This window comes from Anthonomus grandis, chromosome 16 (assembly GCF_022605725.1).
Source record: "Anthonomus grandis grandis chromosome 16, icAntGran1.3, whole genome shotgun sequence".
Taxonomy (NCBI): Eukaryota; Metazoa; Arthropoda; class Insecta; order Coleoptera; family Curculionidae; genus Anthonomus; species Anthonomus grandis.
In genome coordinates, this window is record NC_065561.1 from 6,313,783 (window position 1) to 6,341,301 (window position 27,519).

General features: G+C 34.5%; 1 protein-coding gene across 7 annotated transcripts in view; it reads left to right on the forward strand.

The window, feature by feature from the left end:
• Positions 1-27,519, forward strand: part of LOC126745640 (protein still life, isoforms C/SIF type 2) — a 252,589-nt gene that overhangs the window by 121,960 nt on the left and 103,110 nt on the right. For all 7 annotated transcript variants that reach the window (XM_050453574.1, XM_050453573.1, XM_050453571.1 and 4 more), the window contains 5 exons: positions 5,575-5,720; positions 5,790-6,069; positions 6,126-6,257; positions 6,311-6,490; positions 6,544-6,744. In XM_050453574.1, the coding sequence (XP_050309531.1) occupies positions 5,575-5,720; positions 5,790-6,069; positions 6,126-6,257; positions 6,311-6,490; positions 6,544-6,744 (939 nt within the window). The remainder of the gene's footprint in view (positions 1-5,574; positions 5,721-5,789; positions 6,070-6,125; positions 6,258-6,310; positions 6,491-6,543; positions 6,745-27,519) is intronic.

The window sequence follows — 27,519 nt, forward strand, 5'->3', positions numbered from 1 at the left end:
CTTTTGAACCATGAAATAAGAGTGGCTCTTTATTTCTTGTTATCTTCGTGCTTCACTGTTGCTTCAGACATTTAGACTATGTTCTGTTTTTTAAACCACCCATGAACCATGTCTTCATTTAGCCCAAAGGTATTCAAAAACATTCTTTTACATACCCTCTTTTTCTCATTGAGTTCTCAAGTAATACAAGATTTACAAAGTAATAGAAAATTTGTTGCTGTTCAGATATGGAACAGTCTTTCCCAAGAACTAAAGGAATTACCTCTCCAAAGCTTTTTTAAACAAGTCAAATTAAAAATACTTTTGGGTCAAAATAATAAATAATTGATTTTGTTTTTTCTTATATGTACTTGCAAAAAAAAACAGTTTTACGTGTCAAACTGGTCGGAGTTTCGCCCGTTCATCTGCATTTCTCTGCATGCCGGTCCCTCTTTTCGCTTTCTCGCATCAGCGCTGCCTCCCTATCTAAGCTGGTATCCCTATTTCCCATTGAGGGTATATAATTTCATAAGTGTGCATGTCTTTTTTTTTATTAACATTTTTCTTAGTGGTTTTTCTTGATTGGTTTTAATGTTTTATATTCCTATTCAAATATAGGTTCTTTTAATTTTGGGTCATAAATATTTAAAATGTATTGCAAGTGGAATGTAAATAGTTGTTTAAGGTCTTTAAAAGGGTTGTCTCACTTGTACTACAGTTTACTGATGGTGCAGGCAAATGGTTGTTTTAATCGAGAAACACTCCTATTTGTCATAATAAAATAAGTGAACACAATAATGTAACTTGATTATAAAACTCACATAAAATCTGTTTGTATTGTAATTGTATTGTATTGTAAGTAATACAAGTACGTTCCAGCTCTTCTGGAAGGCTCGTCTTCTTTGGATGATCTTTTTGTTGTCGTATACTCTATATTTCCCGTGATATAAGCTTTTTTCTCCACCCAGTCCATTTTTTCTTAAAATGTTTCAAACATGAGTCTCCTTTCGTCTTTTGTAAATGTATTACAGAAGATTTTTGACATACGCTTGACCTGCAAGAATCGCCCATTTTTCTTTGTAGCCGTAAGTAATTTCTTTTTTTTTGTTTCTTTGATACCCGTTATACCTCATTCCCCTCATTTTTTGTATATTGTTTTTTTTTTTAAAACCAGTCGGCTTTATCTGCGTTCTTCTTCCGTTTACGTGTTTTGGTAACTTCTCTATTTTCTTCAGATTCACTGTCGCTACTCGGTTCCTTGTTTGCGGAGTGAGAATACGAATTCCATGGACCTTTATCTTGATCAGTAGAGCCGCCATCATCTCTAAGGATTCAAAACTTCTTTATCACATGTCTTTTCTTTTTGAAGTGCCTGGGAATCTGTTTTTTTTGTTTTCTGCATCTTCTGTTTCACTAAGGATCTACCTTATAAGTTCTGCATTATCTTGAAGAAAATCTGGATCTAAATGAACTTCGTCATTAATATCTATTTCACAAACATGAATGTATACATCTTCTTGCATGCGGTCAACAGTCATAATATTTCTAGCTTCACTTTTTTCTCGTTAAGATCTTTTAAAACCGCAGGTTCTAATGGAGCAGACCAATTGTGGGCCTCATGCGTAGTATTAAAAAAATTTTCTCTATCGTTAGTTTCGCAGCATTCCACATATTTCTCCATTCTACAAATAATCTCCATTATTTCTAGAAACTGTTTTACTGGATTCTAGTACTGGAATGTTTTGACTTCCAAAATCAGAGTTACTGCATTCATTACATTCTGCTAAAATACCATCGTTATTTTATATAGTAAGTGGTAGCGGTTTTGGTTTCTTCTGGGTGTTTGTTTAAGGCCATCAAGAGATTTTGCTTTGTTCGTAAAGAAGGATTCATCTTCATCTTCATCAAAAGTTCTGGTTCCTTTTAAGGTACAATACTCGTGGATTTTAGAAGAATATTTTACGAACTGAAAAAATAACTTTACTAACTAGAAACAAGTTATGTGGTATTAGCTAACAAAATTTATCACAATATTTTTATGTGATTTTACTGATAAGACAACGTTGCAATTTGATAAATATTTCAAATATTAGGGCTTTTCAACAAACTGAAACTGACAAATATTTACTGGTTTTCCTGACGACGTGGTATTTTTGATTTGGTGCTATCGATTTGGTAAATCCGCTGTAATTTTTTGAACATAATTTTGCTCTTATGGGGTTTTTAGCACATGAGTGCAATATTCGGTTTTTTTTTAAAGAACCACCTCATTCTCTTTCCAGGATAAATCATTACCACAAAATTTCTTTAGCATAAAACCATAAATGCGTCTGAATTTACCGTCAAAATGCAGTACTGAGAATGCTTCGTATCAAACAAAATTATTTAAAAAGAACTATGCTAATATCCCGTATTATAAAGGCAAGTTTCAACTGGAACTATACAATAATATCAAGTATTTTTAATAAAATATCAGTTTAGGCATATTACATAATCATGTAACTACAGCATAAATCATAATTCACTTAACTTTTATGGATTTTTGCACAAAAAACAATCAGATTTTTACTCGCACGAAGTAAACATCTACGAAGACACCGCTGAACTAGCAGATAAGGGGTATTATAGACAGTTGATTGATTTAAAAATACTTCCACGCGTTCTTACCGTTACTGGATATTGTAATAATGTGTGAAATATAACCCTCACATTGCCCAGTAAATCTAAAAATCTTAAAATTGCCAGATACGGGTTATTAGAATTATGCCATCGATATGAGATTTTACCGTTGATATAGACACTAATTTAAAAAGAGCGACATAACTTGTTTTTAAAGTAATAAGTTTGATTATTAACTTTTCTCTTATCATAGATTCATTTAAACGCTTCTCAGAACTAAATACTAGTTTTTTTCTTGTTTGTTTTGAATTTTGAAAGATAACCTAACTTTCTAACAAGACAAGGGACTTTTAATGTGAGCCCATGAGTTTTAAAGTGCTTTTACATTAAAGCTCTAATTTAATAGCAGATAAATAAATAGCCAAAGTAAATTATTTTATCGTTAATTAATTTTTTTAAGTACATTATTAATTACACCATAACATTTGTACATATTATTATTGTGGGTCAATATAATTGATTGTATTTATAAATTTCCCTGTCTGTTCTTTCTTGTGAGATTTGATTTCAGGTTTATAGGTATAGTATGCTTTTATTATTATATATATTTATTTATGTTTTTAGTAGTTTCCTGTTTTGTTGGCCATCGGGATCTTCTTTTCTATCCGGGATAAAACATGTGACGCTTATATTTTATTGAACTCTTGTTGAATCCACGCGACTCTACCAAAGTGGTTAATGCTAGTCGGCTTCGCTTTGAGAAGATTTGAAGCTTCCCATACTTTAACCATCCCTTTTTTCCTCCTGTTATTACCCATTTGTCCATCCAATTTGACTTAGTTCATCCAAATATTTTTTTAAATATTATTTTTTTAAAAATTATTATTATTATTTATTTTATTTAATAAAATCCCTCCACTTAGCATAGTACATAATTCCAAGAACCTGCGTAGCTCATGTTTATCTTTGAGAACGGTCAAAGGTTGGCCCTTTCACAGTCCTGACATTTGACTTGTCAACCGCATCTTTTTGACTGGAAAATACGTGACCCAGGTACTGCATAAGGATTTGAAATATATGCCATTTCTTTGGGTTTAATTTTAGCCCTGATTTCTTGACCCTTGTAGCCTCAGAAGTATTTCTTCTTGGTTTTTAATGTGGTTCTCAAATGATTTTCCTACCACAATAATATCATCAGGGTAAACCAGACATGTCTTTTAAATGTGCTCTTAAAATCATTTCCATTAGTTGTTCAAAATTGGCAGAAGCATTGCATCGTTTAAGTCACGGTAAATTGAGCTAATTTACCGTGGAAGCCGTCTTCAGGGGCTAAATTAACTTGACAATATCAACTTTTCAGGTCTAGGGTGGAAAAGATCTTCAATCCCGCCAGGGTTCATCAAGTGCCATCAAGGCCAGGAAGAGGATAGCTGTCTCGTTATGCCAGCCAGTATTCTACGCATAATCTGGTCGAGCCGTCTGTCTTCCTTACTAGCACCACTGGTGAAGGACTGCTTAGTTTTTTTAAGACGCCTTACTTTCCTTACTCTCAACGATATTATATGGCCTCCTCTCTCTTAGCTAGTGACAGTCTTCGAGCTATCTACTGATCTTCTGTAACAATTTCGTGCTGGATTACGTTGATCCTCTCTTTCTTCCCAGTATCAAAAACTTCTCAAAATCTATGAACCAAATGCCTGTCTCCTTCTTTGTTCTGCCCTTAGACCGGCGATACCAGCTCTTCTAGTTCTTTAGGAATAATTTCCTAGTTTGTTTCTACAGCCACAACTTGTCAAATTATTGCTGGAACTGCAGATCAGTTTCCTTCCTCTGTGCCCTTCTTTAACACAGGACAATTAAAATTGACATTCGTTATCCTCACGGGAATACTCCTACCAGCACGTACAATGGTGTTTTCGACTGATATGCCTAGACCAACAGCCTCGGCATGCATTGCAGGTTTAAACATAACTATTTCGCAGCCGTTCAAAACGATGTCGCTTTGTTCAAGTATCAAAGTTTTTTTCCGGAAATAGGACTCGAATGCAGTAATCCTTCTCACGATGTGAAACAACTTTAGGACTTTCTGCTTTAAATCCTAATCTCAGGCACTAATGCAGGATATTTGAATGTGGCTTTTCCTATGGTAAATGAGAGGTTTGTTTCACCATGCATATTTGCTCGATCTAGCGTCGCTGTTCATAGACGCCATTTCGATGCAAATATTACTATAACGGGTTTAGTTATCTTTGTCGCACCTGTATCCAGCAGCACACGTGCGTGCATCGACGAAATCACTGTGGATCTGTTTAAAACTTTCTGGATCCTATCTTCAATCAATAAAAGAATATATTCTTTTAATTCCTCCCTGTTTTCCGAAATTTTGTTTTTTAACCTACCAGAATGATCTCTTAGCTTTTCTTCAAACACACTTTTTAAGTTGATGAGTATGGCCGAGTTTCTTTCAGGTTGGCGGAATTTTCATGCAATTCGTTTTCTTCATTAATCCTTGCAACATTTGACCGTTATCGTTTAAACCAGGCTAGGGTTCCTCTAGCTAAACGAAGCTTGCCATTTTTTTGTACCGCGTTAAATTCACGATATTCCATATTAAGCCGAAACAAATCAGTCTAAGTCATAAAGCGAAGTTGCAATTCCTTAAGCAAACCTTGTTTTAATATTGCAATATTATTAAAGTAAAAGTCATGAGTTGATAATGCTAACAATAAATCTTATAAATGGTCAGAACGTTTTAAAATATTATTAAAAAAATTAATAAAATTCGCTATCTAAATCTCATAGCATAGAGAAGTTTGTGTAGGAAGCCTACTTAAATTTGTTGAGCATCGTCATATTGATGATCAGCATGAATATTTTTTTTCAAATAAATTAAAATAAGACACTCTAGTATTTATTATCTCATTATTATACACTTAATCGTTATTTTATTATCGTTTTTTACTAATTTTGTTGCAGATCTCGGACGATGAGCGTATGTCATTAACCACCGCAGTTTCCGACGAAGATGAAGGAGAAAGTGTTATGAATTCACCGTACAAGGCTAAACAGACCGGAACTGCGGCCGCATCATTCAACTGTACCGGAGCAGTTAGAAAAGCTGGGTTAGTACCAATACTTATAATTACATCTGGCAAAAATAGCTTTGTTAAATTTTCATATTTGTTTTTTAGCTTTCTTAGTGTTAAAAAATGGCTTCTCAGAAAAAAGCACCAGATCGAATTGGCTCGTAAACGTGGCTGGAAAGGTTACTGGGTATGCCTTAAGGGCACCACTTTACTATTTTACCCGTGCGAATCACGTGAGGGCAGGAGCGTGGAAGCTGCTCCCAAACATTTAATAATCGTCGACGGAGCGATTATGCAGCCCATTCCGGAACATCCCAAACGAGATTTTATTTTCTGTTTGAGCACCGCGTTTGGTGACGCCTACCTCTTTCAAGCTCCGTGCCAGGTTAGCAATATGAAAATTTGAGGAAAGCGCAACGAATTATTTATCTATCTTTTTAGGTTGAGCTAGAAAACTGGGTAAACAGCATACATAGTGCTTGTGCCGCTGCTTTCGCTCGGCACAGAGGTAAAACTGGAACTCTACATTTACTGCAAGAGGAAATATTTAGATTAGAAAAAGCTATTGAAACGGTAAATAGTTTTTAAACCTCAACATAACTTATTTAAACTTTTTAATTTTTAAGGATTATAAAATGAAACATATAGCAGAAATGCAACATGCCGCCTGCGACTATGAGGGACAGCAACAAATTTACAATCAAATATTACAATGGGAAGAAAACTTAGAACGATTACATTGTGAACAGTTCAGATTGCGATGTTATATGGCCAGTTTACAAAGTGGCGAACTACCTAATCCCAAGGTAGAACTTTTTTTACTAATATCTAGCATTTTTTCCAAATGTTTCTTTTATAGTCCCTACTAACCCACGTATCTCGCACAACGAAGAATACCTTAAACAAATTGGGGGTGTTTACGGTATCCTCGTTTCATGCTTTTATTTGTGCTAGAAGTCCTTCATTGTTAAATAATCTTTTGGCGGGAAGGGGAGCTACTAAACGGAGACCACCTCTGCTATCCAGATCGAATAGTGGTTCTAGTAGAAGGTCTTTACAAGTAAGTTGTTTAATTTATTAGTACTTTATTTCATTACACTAAGCTATAAAATGCTTTTTCTACCAAAAAATACGATTTGTCTAATCTGATAGGTATATAACAAACACGTCTAAAAAGTTAACGAAATAAGGAAAATCTGAAATTCATTATTTCGAGCAGTATTGTAGTATTGCAGCAGTCGTGCGGAACGGTCGTGTTTACGTTCTACGCGTTTGCCGGTAATTGCTCAATTGTTTTGTTTGATTTGTTTTGGTTTGGTCTGTTTTGGTTTTCCGAGGTTCACCGCACTCGTGTGTTTGTTTTTCGCCGTGCGTTTAATTCGAGTATTGTTAAACTGACCTGACATCCCTAAAACTTGACCTTGTTCCTCCACTGAACTGAGTTGACCTGGGCAGGGCTACTGGGAATTTTATGATTTTGGATGAGCCATTTTCGAGAATTTCTTTTTTTTTATGTTGTAGCTTGTTCCGATCATCGATCGGTGTCGACGTTTTTTGTTTTGCGCTTGTTGACACTGCTGGTCTATCGCGCTCATGTCTTTGTTACTCGATGTGCAAGTGTTAGTCTCGTGTATTGTTTGACCGACCTACATCCTGCATTTTCATTTCACAAGCATGTCACGCCCGTTTAAATGCTGCAAGAATAAGGATTTTTCAAACTTTTATTGCATTGTATGCTATGGTATACTACACCCAAACTGCTTAGAACGTACTTTGACGATCAAAATAGGTGGATATAGGGTGTACTTTTCTCCGGACTGTTAGCAGAAAGCACTTGAGGGGGATGAAATGCAGAAGAATTTTCTAATGGAGATTGAGACCCTTAAAAAAACATTGCAAGAAAAGGACAAATTAATTAAAAGAATTTAAAGAAATAGCCAGTCATTTGTTCAGTTCACGGAGAAATTTAAATTAATGCATAGGTTAGGTGAGTATAAACTGGAAATTAAAAACATTGAAGCTGTTAATACAGATCTCACAGGGCAATTGGTTGAGTTTAAAGACACCACGAGAAAAGTTCGAAGATGAAATTGTTGCTAACTAGTATGAACAATAGTTTGATAACCTCAGTTGATACTTTTGAAAAAGATATTAACTGTCTGAATGCTGAAGCATAAAAGCTTCAACAAAAAATTGCCATATTACAAATGGATAGATCCACACACCAGGCAAATATGAAAACAGCTGTAACACAAACGGATCCTGTTAACCAAGTAGTTCCCTAGCCTGAAGACTTACATTCTTCCATTATTACTGCCAAACCGGAGGCTGGACCAATGCAACAGAAGGATCGAATTCTTTTCCTTTGTGATCAACGTGGTAGGGAGTTGTATAATGTAATGCAAAGTAGTTCATTCCTCAAGAACTATAAGATATTTTGCCTCATTAAGCCAGGAGGAACTTACCTAAATGTTATAGACTCACTAGACTCTTTCACCAAAGATTGTGGGCTTAATGATTTTGTCATTATAATGACAGGCACTAATGATATTCTGTAATGTAGGGCTCAAAAAATTAAGGACCTACGGAGTAAGATTAAAACTTGTAGTCACACTAATTATATTTTTCTGTCTACCCCACATTTTAGCCATAGTAACCTTTTTAATTGTAATTTTAATTTCATGCTAAATAAGTTCTTTAGTCGTGTAAATTCTGCGTCTGAGTCATCCTTTATATTTTTAAATACTGTTCCTTAAAAGGAAGGGATAGGAAAATGCTCTGAGATTGCAAAAAGGATAAGAACTCATATACAACTCTTGAAAGCACATAATAACAATAAATCACTAATTTTTATTAAACCAGATACAAACATGAGTACTGAATTTCATCAAGTTAGTGACTATCAGCAAATGATTCAATTATAGATCTATCCAACTCCATAAGTCACTTAGACGTATAAGAGGCAGTGTGTGATGTGAGCCCTACTGAACATTTTTTATCCCAAGGAATAAGTCTACTTTAAGCATTTTTTATAACTTAATATTTGTATCATAAGAAATAAAATTACAGAATTCTCTGTCAGTGATCGTTTAAATTCTCCTGACATTATATGTTTAACAGAGCATCACCTTACCCTGAGGAGGATATTGTATTTCAGGGATATAGTGTTATTTCTTGTTATACTAGAGCTAATTTCAGACGTGGTGGATCTGCGATATTAGCTAAGGATGGTGTTCAACGATCGATCGATATGACTGCTTAAACCAAGAAAAAGACTTTGAGTTTGAAAGCCGAAAGAAAACCGATTGATTTGTACCTTTTAAATATATATAGATCTCCTTTGGGTAATGTAGATGTATTTTTTAAAAAGCTTTTCCAGGTCCTTAGTCCTGATGTTACCTAAAGACGGTAAAATAGTACTAGTGGGGGACTTTAATATAGACAGCTGTCAGAGTTCATCACAATTTGATAACTTAAAGCATATATTTTTGGCTCTTAATTTAAGTCTGCCTGTGAACTCTTTTACACGTGTAACAAAAAATAGTGCAACACTCATTGATTATTTTTGTTCAAATTTTAGCAAAAACAATGTACATTTAAATATATTTAAATCTGGACTTAGTGATCATAAAGCACTTTTGGGGACTTTAATCTTATATGTTTCCACTAGTAAATTCTAAACAACAGTATCTAAAAGTTATAGAATATTTTCTAGCAAAAATTAAAAAAAAATTGTCAATAATGTGTGATATTCAAAACACAAGTTATTCCCTTAATGAAAAATTTCACAATTTTCTTAACAAGATTAATTATAGTTTTAGAGCGTCATTTCGTCATTTCCCTACAAAAGAATTCCTAAAAAATTTAAACAATTTATTATATACCCCAGCAATAAGAGTATCCTGCAAAAATAAAATATGTCTTTCGTATCTTGCAAAGTTTACTGAAAATAGAAATGTTCTCCTATATATTAAGAAATATAAGGCAAATTTAAAACCAGTTATATTGACAGCCAAAAATAAATTTCATTCAAATGAAATATTGAATGCAAGAAACCCTAAACGTAAAACTTGGACCATTGTTAGTAACATTGCTAGTCGGAAAGTTAAATCAAATAAAACCCTGGAAGTTGAATATATGATAGTTGATAATATGATATTATCAGACCCTGGAATAATTGCTGAGAAGAAAGAGACTTAACGACTTCTATGGAAATTTAGCTAAACACACCACAAAACACCTGTCCGCTAAACCTCAACAAAATAAATTATGTGGAAGTAACCACCCCCTTAATAGTTTCTTCTTTAAACCGGCTGCTCCTGAGGAAGTAATTAAAAACATAAAAAAAAATCTTCTTCTGATTTGGATCAAATTACACCAAAATTACTATAAAAAAATTATAGGACAGAATATGCCTTTTAGGGTGATTGAGGTTTCGACCAGTCTCATAAACTGCTCATTTTCTGAAGGTATCTTTCATGATGAAATTAAATCATTAAAGGTAATTCCAATTCACAAGGGCGGAAGTAACAATCATCCGGAAAGTTTTCGACCTATCTTCCTACTGTCAGTTTTTTTTTAAATATTGGAGACATTGGCCAAGACTCGCCTTACTGAATTTTTAGATAGGAATAAAATAATAACAGCACCTTCGCAATTTGGATTCAGAGCCAACACAAGCACTAAAGATTTCATATACCAATTACTTAAGCATGTTTTTGAGAGTTTTAATGACAAACAATTGACTGTAGCAGTGTATTGCGACCTCGCCAAAGCACTTGCTTATGTTAATCATCAAATGCTTTTGAAAAAACGTAACATATATGGCTGCAGGGGTGCTGATCTGGACTAGTTTGCATCATATCTGGAGAAAAGACAGCTGTGTGTGTGCGTTAGAGGTCCTTGCGGAACAGAGGTATCCTCTGGAATTAAGATCATTAGGAATAGGGTTCCTCAAGGTTCTGTATTGGATCCCCTTCTGTTTATACTAGATATTAATGATCTAGCTACTCTCAACCTCAAAGGGAAGCTAATCCTTTTTGCAGACGACACTTCTCTATCTTGGTCAGGGCAGGATCCATCTCTTCTGCAGAGCGTTATTAACGAGGGCTTGCACAAAATAAAATGCTGGTTTGATAAAAACAGATTAGATTTAAATACTTCTAAAACTAAATGTATGGTTTTTTCAAACACACTCTCTCTTAGAATATCCTTTCAAATTCAAAATAGTTTGGTTCAGAGAGTGGGTGAGTATAAGTTCCTGGGGCAAATAATCGACTAAATTTTAAAATTGGATGTTCACATTAACAAGCTATTAAAAAGTCTATCATAAGCTATTTACGCAATAAGAACAGTAGCTATGGAGATTAATAACCCAAGCATCTCAAAAGAAGTATATCATGCCCTTTTTGAATCTCACCGGAGGTATGGCATCCTGTTCTTTGGTTACTGTACTGCTTCTAAGTTACATTCTCTATTTCTTCTGCAGAAGCGAGCTGTTAGGGTCTTATCATGTGCAGACTATAGGGATCACTGTAGTCACTACAAAATACTAACTCTATATGATCTTATTTTGTTTCAAACATTTCGTGACTATCATTCTAATACCTTCCAACAAAGGGCTAATATACATAATTACCAAACACGTTCTGGACAAAACCTTCAAGTACATTAGTCTCGAAGCACTTTAAGTAGAAATACTATTTTCCACTATGGAAAGTTTATGTATAATTTATTGCAACTCGAGAATTTGATATTGTCATTTAAACATTTTAATTGAGATCTGCTAATTATTCTTTTACAGAATTTCTTGACCTATGTTGCGGAACCTTGATGACTTGTTTTTGCGTGCATGTATGTCTAGGTTAATTTTATTTTATTTCGACTGTACCTCTAAGTACCCTGTGTAATTGTTTGTTATATGTTTATTGTAAATTTAGGAATTCTTCGTAAATTGTACAGCAAATTTGCTTTTCAATAAACTTTTGACTTTGTTAAGTCAAAGTCAAAAGGTATATATTAAATAAAAATTTAAAAAAAAAAACAGATTTCTTTTCGTATCGCTTCAGTATATCCCAGCTCCTGACAGCCCTGTGTGAACTGTTCTGGAGTAGTTTGTATACTATATTTAAAAATAATCTTCCTGGTCTATGTTAAGTTAGGCCAATCTTTAAAATTTGCTATGTCTACACTTAAGGACCCATTTAGCTATATGGTGTTACCTGGCTTTGCATTCAGGGCTAGTAAAATGAGCAGTTCTTACTCCATTAGTAGGTATGATTATAGACATAATATTATGTCCTACTACCTTGGGTCTATATTGCCAAGTCTTTTTTCTTCACAAACGATGCCAGTGCCTTAACTTTGCTTTTGTTATTGCGTTATTGCCGTCACACATAGGAGACATAGGATTATACTAAAAAAATTTCTTATATATAGGGTGTCATTGAAATGATGTAAACAATTTAGGAGGTGCTCCTAAAAATAGTAAAAAAAATCTTATAAATAAAGGGCGGTATGGCAGGCGATGGTTTTCGAGAAAATTGAAGGCAAAGAGTTTGCTCTGATGGATTAATCAACATAAACTGATGAAAGTTATAAAAAATATTGAGTTTCCATAAAAATGCTTTTTATTAGATAAGTACCTATACTTTAATGAAGTATGATAAAAAAACGCATAAAGTGTTCATAAACGGTAATATTGCTTATAATTTAAAGTATAATCTATTATGAATAAATATTTATCATATAAATATTTTTTGACGACGTCACTGGTAAAGATTACTTGTGTCGGTGGAATCAATAATGCGATCGAGCGACGTTGCGATGTTGTTGCCTTTTTCTCTAATATAGAGACGTTATCTACATTCATTTAACTTTGAATGTTGACTTCTTTATAGAGTATCTTATCTAAGCTGACATTATAATTAAAAATAACTAAATCCTTAATGTGAAATATGGATGGAAAGAAACTTTTTCCATATTTCTGTTTCTTCCAGGTGGACAAAATTTTGACAAAAAAAACCAAAATTTTTTCGAAAATTTACACTTTGCTAAATTGATATTTTCTGAAAAGAAAATGATTTATATTTTATTAAAGAGGAATAGTATTATTTTGCGCCTGTCAAAATAAGTGAATTTTTATGATATTATAAAGTGTGTTTTTTTGCCATTACTACATAAGCATTTAGCATCATTACATCAGAGATGTTGCAAGCAAACAAGCGGCCCATAGTTCCACGGTAATGCTAATTCTAGCCTTCCAATGCTCTAAGGTTATTTAGTAGCTACTTGATTACTTTTGAAACGCCATAAGTTTCATAAGTTGATATTGACTAAGTGTAGAAACCCATCAGAATAAACTCTACCTTAAATTTTTGTCGAAAACCATCGCTCTGAGCGATTTGAAATTTAGTTTTCAACAAATGGACCGACGTGTGAAAAAAATAACCTCGAAAGAGTTATTCAAAAAACAACCCTCTACCCTTGCAACAACTACTCTTTTCGATTTTCCAAATAATTTTTCAGGATCACCATTTGATTAAGGGTTAAAATTTATGGTAGAGATTTAAAAAAAATATTATCTCGTTTTTTAAGCTTACAATTTCTTTTTTGTTTGCCCGGTTAGAAGTTATTACTATTATATTGTTAAAGTTGTCTTAATCAAATTGTGGTTTTAATTAAATTATTATTGAAAATTCGTACAGTTCTACACATGCACACAAATTATTATAATACGAACCATGACATATTTTAAAAAACTTGTAAACCTTAAGACTACTTTTTTATTATAAATAATTTATTAAACCTAAAATATTAACTTAAAAAATTGTTATAACAGTTCAAATATTCCTCCGAAAGCAGCTAAGCAATGATCCAAGCGGCCGTAAAACTCATTTTTAACTTTCGCTAATTGATAAACTGAAATTTTGTTATATTCCATCGAAATTGCATTTTATAACTCTTCGAGATTTGGAAATTCTTATCAGTTGTATGATCAATGCCCATGATCTCTCCAAGATTTCTTGTATTTATTTATTTTATTTTTAGCACTACAGCACATGATTATGAACCATTTACTTACTTTTTTAATAATTTTATTACCAAAATTATTAAAAAGAAGCTAGAAAAAAAGTTTTGACATTTTTAACCTTGCTGACCTGACCAAAATGTCATAAAATTAGCTAGTAACAATAACGGTAGTATACAATAAAATTTTCGAAAAATAACGACCAGTCGTTTTATAACATGAAAACGCTTCAGTTTTCAAGATTCCTGTATATGAAGTTTTTGTCTTATTTTTAGACAAAGATGCGGCTGATAAAATATTGCGGTGTAATTTCGGGATACCCTATATAATACAAGCACAAACAGTGGTTTATATTAAAGTAAAGATTTACACAGAATAAAATCTATATAGGAAAAACTATTAGAGATATGACTAGTGTCTATTGTTGAGCACACTATTGGGTTTTTGACAGACAGAAGGACACCGCCTCCACGCGATAAATTGACCAGTACTTCGATTATTTCGGCGTACCCCGTATTTAGCTAGAAATAATTTAAAACTGTCGACCTCCCCACCTAGCTATGTTTCTGTTAATGCCACAATGTCGTACTCGCAATCGCTTATTGAAGAAAAGAATGTATCAGTTTTGGAATTTAGTTCGCGCACATTTTAATAAAAGCGTGATAGACTGTTATTCTCGAACATGTTGGGTTGTTTTAGTTTTTTCAACGAAAGTGGTATCTTGTGTTTGTAGTTTTCGTTTCAGGCACTGACGTTTTTTCCTTCGATGAACGTATCAACAATAGATTGACTACCAAGATTGTCTTACTGGCAACTGGTGGGGCGTTAGGCAGTGCAAGTGGTGGTAGATCAGGGCTTGATTCAGATGGTTCAGGATTTTGTGGAACAAGCTTTTTTACAGATCTTCCAGGCGCCATGTTTTATTATCAATTATTAGTCAGTCCTTTTTCAACTTAACAAAGTAGCCTTGGTTTTTGGCAAACTTCTTATAAAATAGGAACTTTTTCTTTAAATCAAGTAGCTCTTTAGGTAGGTCTTCTGAGATCGCTTACTTAGTGTTTTTTAGTTTATACGCCACTTTTAACATGGAACGAGCGGCAGAGTTCGTTACAAACTTAATTAATATTGGTCTCACCCTATTATTATTTTCAGATCTTCCAATCCGAAAGCCCTCATCAATGACTTGGGATATAATATTAATATGTAGCATAGTCTGTGCAAATTACGATAATATAGCAATAAGATCTTCATGAATAGTTTCTGTAATGCCAAACAGGACTAGGTTTTTGGAACGAGAATTATATTCTAATTGCTGAACTGTGTCTCTGAGTGCTTTATTCTCCTTCTCGAGTTTTTTAACAGCTTGCATATTTTCGTTTAGTTTGGTACCAAGTTTGGTGCCAAGTGCCAAGCTTTCATAGACTGCATATTTTGGGTTAGTAAAGCTAATAGCTGCTTATTTGTTAGATCTTCCATTTCGCACAATTATCGGGAATATAGTCCCAACAAAGGTAAACAAATTCGCTACTGTAGAACGGTGTTTGCAGTCAATTTTATAATTAGGTTTAATTAAAATAACAATTTATATATCTACAGGAAGAGTGGTCAAGAAATTGTTTACCCGCAAGTATTAACAGCAACTTATTTGACTTACATATAAAACAGTCAACTCAGTCATAACAGACAGCTTGTTAAACTCGGGGCACACATTTCACGTGCACACACCTGCGAGGATATGTTTAGAACCATCGCAGCATTTTCTTCCACATGTGAAAAAACCTGCAAGTCTACAACATTTTCTTCGTTTTCTTCCTTTTGATGATTGTCTCGTTCATTGTTTGCCTCATATTCACAATTATTTATTGTAGTGCCCTTTTGCTCAAATTTTTCTTTAACTCTATTAACTTAATTAATATTAAATATTAATATTATCCTTAATTCTATTAACTGTTAATTTTCCTGGTTTCAGCCTATTTGGAAAAAAACCTGCAAGCAATTCTGAAATTTCCCGGTAACTATTGCTTTGGTAAAACCATTTAACCATTAGTACCAATTTTTCTTTAGTAGTGTAACCCATAGCTCTATTTTTTAATGTAGAATTATAATGCTGTGCACTTATTATCACAAGTTATTTGATTTTCATGACCTGTCAAGGTAATACATTTTGGATGGCATACCTGTGAATATGAGGCAATAAAAAAAGATAAATTTTCGTAAAGATTTTTAGCTGGTACTCCAAAATGGACAAACCAAAAATAATGGAACTTATTTTATTGGTTGCAGATTCTGGTACTCTTTAAATTATTCTAATACATTTTTTCTCTAAAACAATTAGGGGAGCCAATATTTGACCCTATTAAAAATTAAATGGGATTTCCTATGTCCCATGATTGGCGGTGCAACACCCTGTATAAGCGGTTACGGGAGTAGGAGACATTCGAGTAATAAAGCCATAAACTCAGCGCCAACAAGCAAAGTAAGATAAATCACATAAGTCGACGTTTTTCCCTGCTCTGTTAATATTTGAACGGCAACTACGCATCGCATTACACGGATATTACTTCCCTTACAAAACCGAAGAAAGATAGGCCCAAACAACAGTCTCAAATCAAAAATAAATAAAGCGGAACGATAATAACGACTGTCAATACCTTAGCATGACGAATGGAAAACGCTATGCTGGGAAGCGGCAGGTTAACTGTCAACAGGTATCATGTAGGTGAAGCTAGCGTCCGATCAATATCCAGCGACCAAGTCGAGAACGCAGTATATGTCGGTTACCCAATTTATAGTCCTCGCTCCCTGTTATTTAATATACCGGGTGGTGCGTCGCCGAGCGGAATATAGGAAATCCCATGTAAATTTTAAGGGGGTCAATTATTGGCTTCCCTGTACATTTTACAGAAAAAATGTAAGATAACTTTTTGAAGAGACCAATTATGCGGAAAACAGTTTTAGAGCAGTATCTGAAATGTTGAAAACATTTATTTAGTTTATTTCCCCACCAAGCCCATTCCGTCCATTTCAACTATTAAACATATTGTCAATAAGTTCGAGTCCAAAGGACAGCAATAAATAATTGTAAATGTTCAGCTGAGGATATCGAAAATAGAGCCGAAGAAAGAGAGAACAGAGATCTTAATATTCTACTGAGTGTGGAGGAAAACAAGATGGTTAGTACGAGGGTTCTTGGGCAAGAGGTAAATAAACATCATACAACGGTATTGCGCACTTTAAAAAAACACAAATATTATTCCTATAAATTCGAAAAACATCAAGAGCTGCAGGAAGGAGATGAAGAGTGAAGAATGGCATTTTGTTTTTGAAATGATGGAAAGAGCAAATAATTACAGGAACTTTTTAAGAAATATTTGTTTTACCGATGAATGTACATTTACCCTCAACAATGAACCAAATGTTCAGAATTGCCGGTATTGGAGCCAAGAAAATGAACATCGCTTTGTTCATACTCTGACACAATATCCCCAAAAAACAAATGTATTCGTGGGAATTATCGGAAACCATATCATTAGACCCTTTTTTATGGACTATAACCTAACAGCTGAAACCTATTTGGACTTATTTCAAAATCAAATTGGATTCGCCTTGGAAGAAGTTGTTCAGGAAGATCAAATGATCTGGTACCAAATGCATGGTTGCCCGGCTCATAATGCCCGTATGGTTATAGAGTGCTTGGAAAATGCTTTTAACGGCAATATTATTGGTCCACGGTACCGGATGACTTCTGATGATCTTTCACCGAATGACTTCTTTTTGTGGGGTCATTTAAAAAGTGTCATTTATAAAAGTGTAAAATTTGAGAATCTAAACCAGTTACAAAACGCTATTTCGTTAAAATGTAATAAAATTTCCCAATATCAACTTAGTAACGTTAGAAATGAATTTTATGATCGGTTAGGATATTGTTTAGCTGTTATTTATTACAATGTCTTTGGACTCGAATTTACTAACAATAGGTTTAATGGTTGAAATGGACCAGATAGGCTTGATGGGAAAATAAATTGAAAATATTTCAGATACTGCTATTGGTTTAATTAAATTCTAAGTGTGATTAAATTAGTTTTTTAATAATCGATAATAATATTTGTTATTGGTTTAACTTCATCGTTATATTAAATAAAAGTTTAGATAAAAAAGTTATGTTTACGTGTCTCGATTTTGAATCTATGGTTGTTAGATTGATAAAACGAAAAAAAAACATTTCTTGTATTCGGCTGTACGTCAGATTTGACAAAGCTTTATAACAAATTGTTTGCTGAGGGCTGGTGTCTGGTTTTACCTGAACCAAAAATTTGGTAATTTTGCAATTACATTTAATTCAATAATTCAAGATTCGCTTATTAAATTTTTTTGAAACTTTGCACGAGGGTTTGCGAGATTGGTCTCTTCAAAAAGTTATCTTACATTTTTTCTGTGAAATGTACAGGGAAGCCGATAATTGACCCCCTTAAAATTTACACGGGATTTCCTATGTTCCGCTCAGCGACGCACCACCCGGTATAAATGCCCGTATCTTCGAAATTCCCAAGGGATTTTAATCATTTTTTGTCCAGATGTTAACAATGAATACTTAAATCCACTTAAGATAGTCTTAAACCTCTACAAACTAAGCTTTTGTTGTGAAAATTAATTAAAAAGTCATAGTTAAAGAAATGAAAAAGGCTCTAACTCCCAAAATTTCCAAAGGATTTGGATAAAACTTTTTTCTATCAAATATAATAAATATCTAAACTAATTTGAGATGGTTGCAAACTTCTACAAACAAAAGTTTTTTGGTAAAAAATTATTGAATTGTTAGATGTAGAAAAATATAAACGCCTATAACTTCCAAAACTCCCAAAGGATTCGAATGAAACTTTTTTATGCAACTAATAATAAATATCTAAATCAATTTTAGATGGCTGCTTTTTCATTTCTTTACCATTTGACTTTTTAATGAATTTTCACGACAAAACCTTTTTTGTTTTGAGTTTTTTTTTGAGAACCCTGTTTGTAGAGGTTTGAGACCATCTTAAGTCGATTTACGGATTCATTGTTAATATCTGGACAAAAAATTACTAAAATCCCTTGGCAATTTCCGGAGAAACAGGCATTTATAGATTAAATAACAGGGAGCGCGGACTATATACAGGGTGTTTCAGAACTATGGGATCAAACTTCTGGGGGTTGTTTAGTGCAACAGAAGAATCCATTTGAGTATAGGAACCCATGTCCGGAAATGCGTCACTACGCCACTACGGCCCTAAGACGCGTTAAAATTTATAAAAAATATTAATTACCTAAATAGGATCTGCTGTATTTATTTTTACCTTTTGTACATGATACCATAACAACGATTGTTTAAAATTAACCCTTATGAATGTCAATTCTCAATGTCATGTTTAAAAATTTTATAGCTTACAATTTTTAAACATTTTTTGCTAATGGAAAACTTTACCAATCAAGAATTGGCGGATATACATTTGACATACAGAGCAACAAAATGCAATGCACGAGCAGCATCGCGGTTGTATCATGAACGTTATCCCGAACAACTGCATCCTGGATACAAAAAGTTTATTGCGGTTCATCGGCGCGGCGGCTCGCTGAGACAGTCATGTTTAAGACCAAGATGCATGATACTGGTGTTGCTCGAACCGTAAGAACGGTAGAATTTGAAGAAGAGGTGCTTCAGCGAGTTGCCGATGAACCATCAAATAGCACACGTGACGTCGCTAAGAATATGAATACGAGTAACGCTTCTGTCTGGCGGGTACTACACGAGCAACAACTCCATCCTTACCACTTTGAGAAAGTTCAAGGTATGACTGCAGCCGATCATAATATTAGAGTTCAGTTTTGTCGATGGCTTCTGGATCACATCATTGCACAACCAAATTTTTTACGATATGTTTTGTGGACCGATGAAGCCTCTTTTACAAGAGACGGTATTTTTAATAGTAGGAATAGCCATGTTTGGGACGAAGAAAATCCTCATGCAATTTTTCCAAGAAAACATCAGAATCGTTGGTCTGTCAACGTATGGGCAGGCATTGTTGATAATTATTTAATTGGGCCATACCTTCTACCGGAACGGTTAACAGGACCTATTTATCTGCGTTTCTTGGAGGAAATTCTCCCAGAACTCCTTGAAAATGTTCCACTAAACGTTAGACAGCAAATGTGGTTTCAGCATGATGGAGCATCGGCTCACTTTGCTGTACACTGTACAAGTACGCGAGTATTGGGCTCAGCGGTTTGGGCACCGTTGGATTGCTAGAGGTGGAGCAGTTTCTTAGCCTCCTAGGTCACCTGATTTAACGTCGCTCGATTTTTTCTTGTGGGGACATGTAAATTCTTTAGTCTACGAAACTCCAGTAGAATCAGAGCTAGACTTAATTGGACGAATAACAGCAGCATTTAAAATCATTCAAAACGAGGATCAAATTTTTAGTGTAGTCCGCCGAAATCATGGGCGGCTTTTAAATCGATGTATTGAGGTTGGAGGAAGACATTTTGAACAATTGTTGTGATGGTATCATATACAAAAGGTAAAAATAAATGCATCAGATCCTATTTAGGTAATTAATATTTTTTCTAAATTTTAACGTGTCTAAAGGGCCGTAGTGGCGTAGTGACACATTTCCGGACATGGGTTCCTATATACAGGGTGTCTCGTAAATAGTGGTCCAAATGAAAACTCCTAATAGATTGGACTATTTCCAATCAGAATAATCCAACATAGCTCTAACGAAAGTGTTACGGTTTTCGAGATATTTTGATTTTTGTGAAATTTTAAGAAATACCTACCTGTAATCAGTTTTTTTTTGGTGTGTCACTAAATGAAAAAAAAATCACAATTTCTTCGGTTAGATAATATTTGCCGATAGATGCGCTTTATGATGCGTATTAAAATTTTTCAGTTATGCAAATATTTTTCACAGGAAAAATTTTTGAAATTGCAATATTGGATTTTTTTTCTTTTCAAAAAGTTTGAAGTCCTATGACGCAATAAAATAATAATAGAATCTTGGTGCCCATTAGCGTAAAAACTTATTTATCCCATGCCGTAGTAAAGACAAAAACTTTTTGAATTTTTTGTTAACCTCAAAAAAAAAATGGTTGTTTTAATGCCGAAAGAACTATTTTGTGAAAAAAAATCGTTTTTTTTTTCGATGTAAATTAATTCGGTTTATTTGTGTTTTGCAATTTTACAAAAGGTGTTCAAAATGGCCACCACCTGCTGCTATACACGCCCTACACCTTTTTATAAAGGATCGCCAAATCCGTTGAGCGTGGCCAGCTCTATTTATCTCTTGAGCAGCAGTTTGGATGAGCTCGCGCAGATTTTCAATGTTTTGTATGGGTCTCCTGTATACAATTTCTTTGAGGCATCCCCAATAAAAAAAAACAAGAGGATTTAGGTCAGGTGACCGTGGAGGCCACAGTATAGGTCCTAGACGTCCGATCCATTGGTTAGGGTAGGATTCATTTAAAAAATTTCTAACTTGCACACCGTAGTGCGCAGGACATCCGTCGTGTCGCAGCCACATATTTCTGCGAATGTCTTAAGAAACGCCAGGGCAGCCTCTGAATTATACAGAGAATGCCTAACCCTAACGCTCGTCATCCAGACCACCGAGTTTTTATCAGGGTGCTCGAAGGAAGATTTCCTGGAAAAGGCGTAGGTGGCGCTCGTGAAGGTAGGCCGCATTTAGAAGGAGAAGAGGAAGTTTTGAAGGAGAAAGATACGGATCCCAGTACTTTGGTATGTGCCATAGAACGACGTACATACAGGTATATCCAAAAGCAGAGTTCAAAAAATTTTAAAACGAACTTATGGGTTCCATCCGTATCATGTGCAGCGCGTTCAGGCTCTCGAACCAAGGTACTATGAAGCAAGAGTAGAGTTTTGTCGTACGATGTTGAGAAGGATGCGAGATGGAAATTGGTTTAAAAATATCTTGTGGGGCGACGAATCAACCTGCCGCAAAGATGGATTTTTGAATCTCCATAATTTACATAGCTGGCAAATGAAAAATCCACATAATATTATTAATAGAGAAGATAAATCGCAATACCAATTTAAAATCAATTTGTGGACAGGGATTTATAATGGTGAAATTATAGGATCGTTTGAGTTGCCGCAAAATCTCAATGCTGAAGATTATCTCCATTTTTTTTTTGGAAAATGTTCCTTTAGACATTCACAGAAATATGTGGCTGCAACACGACGGATGTCCTGCGCACTACGGTGTGCAAGTTAGAAATTTTTTAAATGAATCCTACCCTAACCGATGGATCGGACGTCTAGGACCTATACTGTGGCCCCCACGGTCACCTGACCTAAATCCTCTTGATTTTTTTTACTGGGGATGCCTCAAAGAAATTGTATACAGGAGACCCATACAAAACATTGAAAATCTGCGCGAGCTCATCCAAACTGCTGCTCAAGAGATAAATAGAGCTGGCCACGCTCAACGGATTTAGCGATCCTTTATAAAAAGGTGTAGGGCGTGTATAGCAGCAGGTGGTGGCCATTTTGAACACCTTTTGTAAAATTGCAAAACACAAATAAACCGAATTAATTTACATAAAAAAAAAACGATTTTTTTTCACAAAATAGTTCTTTCGGCATTAAAACAACCATTTTTTTTTTGAGGTTAACAAAAAATTCAAAAAGTTTTTGTCTTTACTACGGCATGGGATAAATAAGTTTTTACGCTAATGGGCACCAAGATTCTATTATTATTTTATTGCGTCATAGGACTTCAAACTTTTTGAAAAGAAAAAAAATCCAATATTGCAATTTCAAAAATTTGTCCTGTGAAAAATATTTGCATAACTGAAAAATTTTAATACGCATCATAAAGCGCATCTATCGGCAAATAATATCCAACCGAAGAAATTGTGATTTTTTTTTTATTTAGTGACACACCAAAAAAAACTGATTACAGGTAGGTATTTCTTAAAATTTCAGAAAAATCAAAATATCTCGAAAACCGTAACACTTTCGTTAGAGCTATGTTGGATTATTCTGATTGGAAATAGTCCAATCTATTAAGAGTTTTCATTTGGACCGTTATTTACGGGACACCCTGTATACTCAAATGGATTCTACTGTTGCACTGAACAACCCCTAGTAGTGATGGTATAAAAGACCTGCACCTGCTCTTTTGGACCTAGTTCGCCATTTCGGAGCGGTGCACCTGATCCCAAAACCTATAATACCCAGGTGTAGGTGCACTATGGATTTGTTAGTGTAACGTCAGATCTTGAACCGGTTTGAAACGAATCCGGCGTGCACCTACATAAAAGATTACAGTGCAGTTGCCGCCATCTAACCGCAGATTGTCGAACAGAACAGCGAAACAGCCAAACATACAATTTCAATGGTTTGATCCTCTCGGGAATCGGGATATCAATACCAAAGCCAAGCAGAAATATATAAGTTATTATAGTATAATAAGTATAAGTACATAGTATCATAGTAATAATATTCATTTAAATTCTTAAAAGGGGTATTTGATAAACCCCTAGAAGCTTGATCCCATAGTTCTGAAACACCCTGTATTGGCGGCTGGCAACCGACATATGCTGCGTTCTCGATTTTGGTTGCTGGGTATCGGTCAGACGCTGTTTAGGTACACACATACAGTGCACCTGCCCTTACCTAAATCACAAAGTTTCAAGAACAAAATATGTACACAATAAAAAGAATTACTAATGAAAAACCGGAAAATATTGTGTTCTGTGCTTGCACGGTACGGTACGACTCTACTGCAACGAATGTCGGTATCGGTAATCTCAACTTGCACTCCGCATCGGAATGGTACTTGGTGAACCTGGGGCATTCTATATCTACGGCAGGAATTTTGCAACACAAATTTCAACAAGCCATCTTCGGGATTAGCATTCGGGTCAAAAAAATGCAATTGAGAAAACTCAAAAAGAGATGTAGTTTTTCATCGAGAAAATGGTATGAATGAACAAGAGGAGACTGGATATGGAAAAAACCAAACTTAATTTCAGTCCTCAAGACCAGGTATTTTAGATGAAAACATCTGAACAAGTGTTGACCACACATGCCCAAGAATACTGGGCTTGCCTGGAAAATTATGGGAAACTCTAACATAGTTTAACATGCTTATTGCACAACAAGTCATGTCTCTTCTTTTAAAAGGCCTTTCTAAGACTAAAAAACATGAAGATCAGGGATCACAATACAGTTGGGGGAGGACTGGGTACAACCCATTAGAAATCTAAGCTATACCAGGTACTATCTGGTATAGAAATCTCTTAAGTTGGTTAATCTTGGTATGTTTATAATTACAAGCCACCTATAACCCACAGGTAAAGTTTAAAAAAACACATCACTTTTAGGTAAACTATACATTCTGGAATTAAATATTAACAGTGCAAAGCTTTCTGTTAAAATACTGTCTGGGCTAACCCATATTTCTATAACATAAAAACAAAATCTTTTAACTTGGTTAGACCACATTATACCCTTCTGTAAGGTAATTTTTGGATACACATTTTCTGGTAAGATCAATTGGAAGGTGTCATACTAAATGGCCTACAAGATTTACTGACCTGTTGCCACATGACTTTTTCCTCTGAGGAGTATTTAAAATCTTATTTTATACCACAAATTCCAATTCTCAAGTCTTTTTTAATTGTTAGCAATGAAATAAGCATCTCGAACAGTGTCTTTACTTGTGAAAACTTGAAGTATTTTATTTTGTGATGTGGTCATAGTAATTAGAAAAAAACATGGTATATTTGTTTTACCATACAAATTCATACTAAAAAAAAAAGATGCTGAAAATGTACATAATTTCAAAAAATTCCTGAAAAAAAAATGTTATCAAACATATATTTGTTTTGGGGATAATTTGATCATGCATTTAATTTATACAGAATACTAAAGTATCCTCATTTAAATAGTGAATAAATTTTTTTTTTAATCTTTTTAAGTTGTATATTTAAGGTTGTACATAAAAAAAGAATATGGGTTAACATAATCAAACAAATAACATATTTTATTACAAAATTTATATTTAATAGTAAAATAATAAGAACATACTTAAAGTAAGACTTAGTAATCCAACATATAATAATAGGAACCAAATCTGATGCCTTATCTATAAATAAAACAAAGAAAAAAATTACTTTAAAAATATTAACAAATAATTTTTTAAACTTCAACGGATTACTAGTGGCAAAATCGTAAAATACATTTAAATGAGGAGGAGTCGTGATGTTTGTCAGGAGCTCACTTTGTCCCAGGCTAGTGAGGACTGATTTTGAATCTGTTGAACATTTGTTTGTTTGTTGCAATTATGGAGGTACCCAACTTATTTTTGCAGGAGTTTATATCCCTCCTAGTTCTGGCCTTGATGTTTATCAACACCACTGTGATGCTGTAGAGCAAATTTATTACAATAATCCATCATCCAAATTAGTTCTGTGTGGAGACTACAACCTGCCACATGTCACATGGGGCAGCCATAAAGATCGATTAACTGCAATTGGTCAGCCTGTAAGCCATGCAACCTGTTTAGTAGAGTCCTTTACATTTTTAGATCTTAAGCAATTAATTTCTGTTCCTAATGGACGTAATGTTTACTTAGATTAAGTTTTCAGTCACTTTAAAGAAACCAATTTTATGCGAGCTATTGATTATCTGTTGCCTGAGAGTATGCACCATATTCCTTATGCTGAGATAGGTTTTATGCATCCCCCTCAATTGAAAGTAGAGCATACTTACCTTGATTTCAAAAATGCCAATTATGTTGGATTTAACAGCTTTCTTTCCAGTATACAGTGGGGTAGTCTTTTTCAGGATAAGAGTATTCAACTCTGTAGTGACACTTTTTATGAAATCATTAATCTGGGTCTAGCTATGTTTGTTCCAACTAAAGTGTACAGAAGCTCCAATTTTCCTTCTTACTTTACCTCTGAATCGAGGACAAAAATAATATTGAAAAAGCAAGCACACCAACAATATAGAATAAGCAGCTACCAGAAGGATTTTCAATTATTTGCTGCAATGCGGTCTGAAGGTAAGATTTTGGCCAGACGAGATTATAACAACTATTTAATCAACACTGAAAGCAATATTACTGATAACCCGAAAAAGTTCTGGTCATTTGTTAACCAGCAAAGAAAATCTCACAATCTACCTACCTGTATGTTTTATAATAACAAAAGTGCAGATAATAGTAAAGATTTAGCTGATTTATTCGCTAATTTTTTTTCTAATGTTTATTGCAACAGTAATGTAAGAACTCCCACTTTTAGTTTAGAGAATAGGCTTGATTTTTCTATTTGTGATTTTGGCTTGTCTGAGGTATTTGATAAACTCTGTCTCTAAATTACCTAATAAACCTTCCTGTGGACCTGATAAGATACCTGAGTACATGTTAAGCAGACTTAAATATAGTATATCACTTCCTTTGTTTTTGTTGTTTAATAGATCTATATCAGAGGGTGAGCTTCGAAATATATGGAAATTAAGCTATATAATCCCTGTGTATAAGTCTTGAGAGAGGGATCGCATTGAGAACTATAGAAGCATCTCAAGGCAGTCTGCTGTTCCCAAGATTTTGGATGATATTATATGTGATCAGGTTAGGTGGGCATGCAAGGGGGTGTTTGATGAGAGGCAGCATGGGTTCATTAGTGGTAGATCTACCTCTACTAATCTTGTTTTATATGAGGTTGCCTTGCTGGAGGCCTTCGAGAATGGTTATCAAGTGGATTCAATTTATACTGACTTCTCAAAGGCCTTCGACAGGGTCAGTCATCAGTTATTACTAACAAAACTTAGTTCCCTTGGCTTTAGTGAAAGATCCCTAAGGTGGTTTAGAAGCATGCTGCTGGGTCGTGAGCAGCGTGTTAGGTTTGGAGATTCTGAATCTGGAAGTATCTTGGTGACTTCTGGAGTTCCTCAAGGGGGACACTGTTCCCCATTGCTTTTTGATTTATTTCTGACTGACCTTGTAACGTGTTTAACTGACTGTGATTACTTAGCATATGCAGATGATTTGAAACTTTTCCGTGTTATTAAGTCACAGCGGGACTCTGATATCTTACAACACAATCTTACTTCTTTTGTAAAGTGGGCTAATATGAATGATCTCTCTTTAAATATAAATAAGTGCTACTCAATTGGATTCTCTAGACTTAAAAATAAAATGAATAATATATACACTATTGATGACATAGTACTTAGTTCTGTTGACTCAATGAAGGATTTAGGAGTAGTCTTTGATACTCAGCTCAAATTTGGGGAACACTGTGATCTTGTGGAGGGGAAGGCCTCTCAGATGTTAGCTTTTGTTTTACGAACTTGTCGTGACATGTCTATATCTACTTTGAAGATACTTTATTGTTCATTAGTTAGAAGTCATTTAGAGTATGCCTCGATCATTTGGTCTCCTTTTTATAATTGTCACAAAATGCAACTTGAAAGAGTCCAAAAGAGGTTTACTCGGTACTGTTCCTACAAGTTGAATATGCAGGATAACCTACTTGACATGGAGGCAATATTGGGACTTCAATCGTTGGAATCTAGAAGGATTCAAAGTGACCTCAGCTTTATGTATAAGGTTATTCATGGGCTTATTGATTGCCCTGCTCTCATCAACAGCTTTAATTTAAAAGTCCCTGCACGCACCCTAAGGAGACATGAACTGTTTGCTTTACCAATCTGTCACTCCAACTATTCTTTACATTCTCCAATCTGTCGTAGTCTTGCCTATTTAAACTCTCACCCTGAACTTGATCCATTTGCAAGCT